The following is an 8,080-nucleotide window of genomic DNA, read 5'->3' as shown; positions in this document are numbered from 1 at the left end:
GAGAACAGAACTGGGGCCAAGAAGCCCCTGGGCTGCATCCAGTGGGACAGCACCCTGGGAATTATTACCCAACCAACCAACATTTTAATTGGGCAGTATGTGATAAGTATACTAATTAATTAACCTTATAAAATTGTTTAATTACTGTGCCATGTTCAGGTTTTGCCACATTGTGTATCTGAAAGCTTTCAAGCAAAGGTTTGCTCTTATGTTATCAGTCTAATGTTGTTCGGGAAGATCTGTCCTATTTTCCAGGCAACAGTCGAACACAGATTACAAATCTTACTGAGGCTTCACATCCCAAACATATCAGCTCCAAGAGATCTTCAAGGCTGACAAATAGATATATGTTCAGAATTCCTTCACATCCTTGGAAGAGAGACCTTTGTAAAGTCTTCAGGAAAGGGAGCAGGTTTCAGGGACAATGCTTGCACCAGCTTCAGGAACAGAGACACTTGAGGAATACTGGCTTGCAGCTTTTTCAAAGTGAACAAGGAACAAAATCAGGCAGATAGAGCCAATTCTTAACCAGAAATGTTATTAAATAGAAAATATTGGGGCCTATGCCTTATTTTTATTAAGGCTATTTTGTGGCTTATTTTTTCTATATGTGGGATTAGTTCTCTCCCTTCATAAAGTACTTAATGCATTAAACTAAGACGGGAACATCTTTTCTCTTGGCAAAGCAGGCAGAGTAAGCAATGCTCTCCACATTAATGGCTGAAGCCCACAGAAGTGCTTGTGCAGCAGCAGATTTGCTGCTGACAAGCCTTGATGCCCCCACACTTGCGCTGCTGCAAAGCACACCAGCACACTACCATGGGACCCTGCTGTGAGCAAGCTGTCCTAAAACAAAATTACCTTCAAGTGAGCTCTCAGGCTCACGCATCAGCACACACACCCCCTTTTTACCAGAAGCACCAGAGTTGCTGTGCCACTATCCCAGACTCCAAGGGACTGAAACAGTGAAATATGCACATGGGAAACAGGGCAGGTCAGGTATAACCAATTCTCCTCCTCAGCTGCAGTCAGACCCATGACTCCATCAAAGCAGGAACTGTGCAAATATGCTGCTGTGCAGAGCTCAAGCTTTTGTGACCTACGGCAAAACACAGACAGAAAACCCTAGTGGTCCAGATGACAAACAGGTGGTACCACAAGAAAATGAGCTTAACTGGTTTCAAGACTTTTATTATCATAAAGGATGTTCTCAAATGCTCTCTGGGAGTCTGTTCTTGACACCTTCACAAATTACTTACCAGAATTTCTTGAAAGGACTTCAATTAGCTTTCTACTTCATGGTGAAACATTTTTAGGCTTGTAAACACCTACCCTTTCACACAAAACCACCGAAGCCCACTGTTTCAGTTCAGCAAACAAAAAATTCTGACGCTTTTGCCAACTAAAAGCCACAAAACATACATCATTGAGCAAACCATTTTGTGTTATTCCAGCTTCAAAAAGAAACCATGAAAGTGACAATATGATGAACAGAAGAAAAGTCAGCGTCAGTCCTGGAACTCTAACTCTGAAGTTGTTAATTTCCCTTCCCATGTTTAGTGCTGTCTAACCACATCCATTCTGGAGAGCAGTAATGTACTCCTTTGGGTAGGGGGGCTGCAACCTCTAGTAGAATGCCAAAGCCTACTCCTCCAAAATCGTATCTGAAATCCTGCAGGACATATCAAAATCAATACATCTTATACAGTTAAACAAAAAAAAAATACTCTTTATCAATAAAGCACCAAGATATTGCCTCTTTACTCTACAAAGCAGAGGCCTCAGAGAAGCATTTACAAAGTGATGCAGTATGAAGGACTAGTAATCACTTCTTCGCCTCAGCCAATTTAGAAAAATAAATCTTTACTAAATATCAAGGTCTATCAAAAGCCTTGCTTAGAATTTGGATCTCGGGAAATTTTTGAAAATAAACTAAACCCTAGGGATAATTTTAAGTAAAAAGCATTAGGCAAACAATCAGTTCTCCAATGCTTACTCTGCATTAAGCTCCAAGGTCACTTCTTGTAATGTTTCATTTCCTGGAAAAGCCCTAATTTGAAACCTAAGGATTCGGATAAGGAAATTTAGATTTTAACCTAAATTCTTCTTTCAAAAACACTCAGGAAATGTTGATTCCATTCAAATTAAAAAAAAAAAACAAACTTGGCATGGAAAGATGTCATCCCCTAGTATTAATATTCATTGCTATGTAAAATGCTATTGTGACACTAAAAAAATTAAGACGCATTCCTGAATGTTTACTGTGTCATTCCTCTGCAGCTAAAGAAACACTGCCTAACAAACTTGCTGTAAACTATAGCCTCCTCTTACCTGAATCCCTTCACAGCAATTAAGAGGAAATGTAATCCAGCTACTGCTAATGTTGCCATTCTACTGGTATAAACCAAGCACAACAAACATTTTGATGTTATTGTTCTCACACCAAGTTAAAACATGTTAAATGAGTATTTTGCAAACCTTAATAGCTTGTGTGAGCTGGACTCTTAACACATATGAATTAAATCATGGAATATATTAGGTTGGAAAAGATGGGAGTCCAACTGCAAACCAAACACTGCCAAGCCCACCACTAAATCATGTTCTTAAGTGTCACACCTACAGGTCTTTTAACTGCCTCCAGGACTGCCGATTCCACCATTTCCCTGGGCAGCCTGATCCAATGCCTGAGCATATTTCCTAACACCCAGTCTCAACCTCACCAGGCCATATTCTCTTAACCTGCAACTTGCTACTTCAAAGAGACCCCCACCTCATTACAACCTTCCTTCCAGGTGGCTGTAGAGCAGCATGGTCTACCCCAAGCCTCCTCCAGGCTAAATAACCTGCTTCCTAACTGGCTCCAGACCCTTCACAAGATTTGCCAACCTCCTTTGGACAAACCTTAAGGTCTGTTTTCTGAGAATAAGCATTAGTTTAGCAAAAGGACCTCACACACTTGAGCAGGTGACTTTACTGAGTACACCTGAGAATGTTAGTATAGAAACATTTCCAAGAACCAAAGTTCCCCAGATCCAGCTACTACAAAGTAGTAGACAGGGACAAAACTAAGAAACCCTTCAAGAGCCTGAAGAACTCTAAGAAAAGTCCATCTGAAACCAGCTGGAGAAGATGCCTGCCTTCACTCTCACACTTATGACTAGGGATATCAAGAAGGGGTTACACACCACAATGAAAACTTAAGTTGAAGAGCCTGAAAACAGATAAAACATTCCCATCTCAACCACAGGTGCCCAGCCCCACATATTCACATTCATGTCTTACACATCAGCATAATCAACAATTCCTTATGACTCACTCCACTTAAGAGCTACTCTGCAGAAAATTTAAGACAGTCTGAATCCCTCGCTTCCAAAAGACAGACAAAAACACAAGTTCTGAACATCAATTAACTACTACAGAATCCAAAACACTGGGCAAGTTAGGAGCTTAACACTGCCTAATCTGAGCAATGAGAATTCAACCACTTGGCTATCCTACCTACTGAGAACTACAGAATCAAATCTACAAGTGCATTACAATACTGGTCAGAAGACGCTATCACCCACAATTCAAGGCAGAGAAACAAGTAAAACATATATTGTGTCCATTAACTTCCCTGGATAAATTAAGAAAACATTTATGGAAATCCTGCAATATCTCAGAAAAACTGGGAAACAGTTAAGGCTGTTCTTCCCATTTGTCTTGACAAAAGAACCCAAATTTTCATCACAGAGGCAGCAATACTTGAAGTAGGCAAGTTACTAAGAATCCTAAAAATAGAGACAAAAGCACTATTGAGCAAGGACAGTATTTAACTGTCTGCATTATTGCAACTTTAATCTGTGCCATGTTCTAGCTGGTAACTTTTGGGGTAGAAACAGAAAACAACTACCCTAAAACAGGAATGGTGGCAGGGATCCCCATCATCTTTTCAGCAAACTGACACAGTTAAAATACTAATAAACTACACCAACATTTGCAAAGTTTTTTACATCATCTGATGCTATCCTTTGTAACTCAAAGAAACTGTTCCACGGACACCAAATCATCACACATACACTAGACTGGTTCAAAATTTATTCGTCATTCATTTCTTGCACTTGAAGTACTCTTCGATGACATCTTTGGCCTGAGATTCCTTGCCATAGTCCTGTAACACAAAATAACCCATTATTAACATAAAAACAGACCCATCCTAACTTTTACAAACTGTTTTTCACAAAGACAAATGGGATTCTGATACTTGCTCACAAAAAATTCCCAAAATTCTATACATGTAAGCTCAAGCACTTTGCCAGTTCTCTCCCTGTTCTTTAGCAAGACTATTCTAATAAAGCACTGTTTTATTTAATTCAAAGGAATGCAAACAAAATATTTTTTGCTTAAAGAAACTCAGGTAAAGCATGTACATACTCAAGTAAAGCAGCATAACTATGAAAATGCATGCAGAAGACACTAGTCTTCATTGTGAAGATGTAGCCATCTCTTGGGACCTCAGAGAACACAGAGTCTTCCAGGCTCGTACTGTGGCTTTACTCTGCCAGTGTTATAGTGAAATAAGCTCCGCTAAACACTTTCCAGTTGAGCGGAACACTGAACTGGCTTTTCTGTCTAAAGCAAAGCATCCTATCTTCTAGGTAGGCCTTTCCTTTTGATTATTACTGGTAGGTAGGCATAGATACTTTGAGGACACAACTATTAACTCATAAAATGCACATGAATAAATAAACATGACAGGGATGATACAGGAGAGAAGCTCAGGTTTACTATCAACAATATAAAACTGTTAAAAAAATAAAATTTAGGAACTGTATTTAATAGTTCCTTATCTAAAGCAACCTTTGGTTTACTACTTATTTTCAGAAGTCAAGAATTAAGACATAACTAGCAATCTTACTTTGACAACCACACAACTGCAGCCCACCACTTTGCGAGGTTTTCCTTCTCTGTCGATCTTGCAGAGACCCACCCATTCGCCCAGCTTCTTGTTGTCATCAACCTGTGCAGAGCACCACATCACGTTAGCACTTCCCATCTCCGGCACACCTGGCTCAGCCCAGAAGCTGCTGTACCATCAGAAGCTTTGGGTAACGGATGGCTGCTTTCCTCACAGGCATCAGCAGAGGGAGCCAAAGTATCATCATCAGTACAGCCTGAGCCACCCTGCAGTCACAGCAATGTTCCTCCCACCCTCCACTCCCAGCAAGAATTTTACCTTACTATTGTACAGGACACAAGAATTCACTTCAACTGTGCAAAATAACCAATCCACATCCCTCGCCATTTACATCCACAAGTTTTGTACTGTGGAAAAACGGCAATCACATAGAACCAGAAGAATCTGCTGCTAAAGGAAGTTCTGCCTAGGGAAGCCATACACGAATTACACTAGTCTTCTAAAGGTTCAGCTCTCTACATGCTGAAACAAGCAGCGTAACTGTTCCAAACTTTTGTCTCAAGTGGACACTCACCTTTATTAAGTTGATCTGATGTTCTGCACAGAGTGCTTCAACTAATTTTACATATGTGGGTTCATCACAATTTGAAGCCAGAACACAGAGATGGGCTTGGCGTCTAAAAAAAATGAGAACTGACAGACATTACTTTAGGCACTAATTAAAATTTCTTGATAATCAAAACCAAAAATAATTGCATTCAGCACATGCATTTCTAGAGAACCACTTCCTAAGTTTTAGCTTCTGGGTATGAGACACCACAAGCTTTTGAAATACTACATATACTTTTGATGTGATTTGCCACTTTTAGTGTTATTTATATATACATTACAGGCTACTCATACATTGTTAGCTTTATCCTCAGATTCTATTCCTGTTTTGAAAGCTTCTAAAAATATAACTAAATAAATTCTCAGCCACTGGAAAAAGGTCCAATGACTGGATAAATACCAGGTTCCCCACAGAACTGTCCTTGTCACAAAGCAACAAAGTTACAAGTCACTTTTTCTAATTTACCACAGATTACAGTAATTTAACATTAGAATTTTAATTACTAAAAGCTTGAATTTCCACATCAAGGTGGAAATCTTTTCTACTTACGTTCAGAGAAGCTGTAATGACAGGGCCCCAATTCTAATTAGGATCTTTGTATACTGTGGTACAATGTTAAGATACCAAAGGGATACCTGACAACAGAGAGAGCTGAGTAGGTCTTCTATGCTTAACCTAATGAAATGTGACCTCTGCAAACAAAGCCAGTTTTCCCTAAAAAGACTGTCTTCATCAGGAGTGTCACAAGAATGCCAGGAATGCTTCCAAACAAGAACCATCACACACAAATGTGTAAAAGCCTCACACAAACACAACCCCCATCTGAACACACAAACTTATAAAGCAGGGGCTGAACTCAGAAGAGCTCACACAAACTGGCTGCCAGTCACCCAAGCTGCATTTCTGTGCCCTTGTTTAGTGCCTTGTCCCAGAGGATTCTGCACACAGGTTTGTCAGACAGCAGTTATCACTCACAGGACGAGTGAAGGGGTATCCGACTAACTGAGATGTCATCACCCAAACACTGCAGCTTTACATTTAAGCAGATTTCCCTTGCAAGGCAAGTATGGACTTGCATATAAACACACACATGTGTATGTACATCTACATATACAGATATACTTTGCTCTATAAAAGACCATAACTGATTACCCCATGACTGGCACATAAGTTCAATCCTGTTTCAATACTGCAACTTGACAATTTACTTACTGTTGCAATATACAAAGAGACAGCAAAAAAAAATTATAAGAAAGCGATTAATTTAAGGCTTTTTCATAAAAATTAAATTAACTTTTTCAGGAAAAGTCTGAAATACATATTAACCCGATTAAAATAATATATAAATGTTTTGAGAATACTTTATTGCTTCTTAAAATGTAAGGTTCTTGAAATCTAGGTTTTCATAACCACATACAGCAAGCACCATTCCATTTTCTTCACAAAACCAATACACCCACATGAACACTCAGTGGCACTAGGGCCACAAAATGACAGAACCTAATACACCAGATGCTGCTGTTCTTCAATAATTTAGTTTCTGTATTGTAAGATTCCACTTTAAGGCCCCAAACCACAAGCTACAAAGGACAAAAATTACTGGCAGAAAGCTATAATCTTGCATAACTTTTGAACTGAACACCTGAACAAAATGGCCACTGCAGGTGTTCAACACACCTCATCACAAGGTCTCACCCAGTTTTACTACTCACAGCAGAGAAACTGGTGACACCACACTTACTTGTCCAAGGCTTTGGCTGCTTCACGGATACCGCGAGCAAGGCCATCGTGGATAAGTGCGGTCTTCAGCACTTCTTGCAGAGCGGTGTTAACATCCATTACACCTCCAGCAGTAATGCTAAAGAGAAGACACACAATGTTCTGACCGTGCCAACAACTTTCAACTAAAAGCAAAAGCTTCCCGATCACCTGCAAGCATCCGGCCATTAAAAAAGTACAGAAAAAAAGCAAGTTAAAGCGCTATGCCAAAGGAAAAACAGACGAAGTATGAACGGGAAAGCCAAGGCACTGAATCCTCCTGGCGAGCCACCGCGCCACGCTGCCTCCGCGCTCCTTTAGGGAGCGGAGCACGCCATGCGCACAGCGGCCCTGCCGGGCGGACCCGCGCCCATGCCGGCCCGCAGGAAGCACGCAGCAGCACCGCGCCGGGGCCTGCACACGCGGCGCAGCCAGAGCTCCCGAGCGTGACCCGGAGCGCCCCGGCCCCTCCGCCCGCCGCCCCCGACGGCCCCGGCCCTGCTCACCCTTCCTCGGCCATGGCGCTCTCGGTGGGTGCGGTCCCCGCCTGGGTTCCTACTGCAAATACAGACACAGGCCGCCCCGGTGAGCGGCGCCGGCAGCCCCGGGGCCCCCGCCCGGCCCGCTCCCGCCGCGATGCCCCGAGGGCCGGGGGGATCCCGCCCGGCCGGGCCCCGGCGCCATCGCGGACACTCACCCGGCCCCGCCGCGCGCCGCTGCACAGAGAGGGGGCGCGCCCGCCGCCGCGCGCTCTTATAGCGCGACAGGACCCCGGCCTCTGCGCGTGCGCGCCCGCCGGGGCTGCCCGCCGCGGT

At 42.4% G+C, this 8,080-nt stretch overlaps 1 protein-coding gene and 3 non-coding genes across 6 annotated transcripts; all 4 read right to left on the bottom strand.

The window, feature by feature from the left end:
- Positions 1–4,060: 4,060 nt before the first annotated feature.
- RPS12 (ribosomal protein S12) lies at positions 4,061–8,046 on the bottom strand. 3 transcript variants are annotated; one of them, XM_064413220.1, is made up of 6 exons: positions 7,963–8,046; positions 7,772–7,823; positions 7,249–7,365; positions 5,472–5,574; positions 4,898–4,999; positions 4,061–4,150 (listed from the first exon to the last, which is right to left on the bottom strand). In XM_064413220.1, the coding sequence occupies exons 2-6, from the start codon at positions 7,783–7,785 to the stop codon at positions 4,088–4,090; spliced, it is 399 nt and encodes a 132-aa protein (XP_064269290.1). In that variant the 5' UTR covers positions 7,786–7,823; positions 7,963–8,046; the 3' UTR covers positions 4,061–4,087. The 3 variants fall into 3 exon arrangements, with proteins under 3 accessions (XP_064269290.1, XP_064269291.1, XP_064269292.1); XM_064413221.1 differs by lacking the exon at positions 7,772–7,823 and having other exon boundaries at positions 7,963–7,999; XM_064413222.1 differs by lacking the exons at positions 7,772–7,823; positions 7,963–8,046 and having other exon boundaries at positions 5,472–5,590.
- LOC135298295 (small nucleolar RNA SNORA33) lies at positions 4,472–4,605 on the bottom strand. Its single transcript, XR_010360293.1, has one exon. It is a non-coding gene; the product is annotated as a small nucleolar RNA SNORA33 (small nucleolar RNA).
- Positions 5,068–5,151, bottom strand: LOC135298296 (small nucleolar RNA SNORD100). The gene has a single exon (XR_010360294.1). It is a non-coding gene; the product is annotated as a small nucleolar RNA SNORD100 (small nucleolar RNA).
- LOC135298287 (small nucleolar RNA SNORD101) lies at positions 6,456–6,530 on the bottom strand. Its single transcript, XR_010360285.1, has one exon. It is a non-coding gene; the product is annotated as a small nucleolar RNA SNORD101 (small nucleolar RNA).
- Positions 8,047–8,080: the final 34 nt, after the last annotated feature.

The sequence above is a fragment of the Passer domesticus genome, chromosome 3 (assembly GCF_036417665.1).
Source record: "Passer domesticus isolate bPasDom1 chromosome 3, bPasDom1.hap1, whole genome shotgun sequence".
Taxonomy (NCBI): Eukaryota; Metazoa; Chordata; class Aves; order Passeriformes; family Passeridae; genus Passer; species Passer domesticus.
This window is presented reverse-complemented; position numbering and strand designations above follow the sequence as displayed.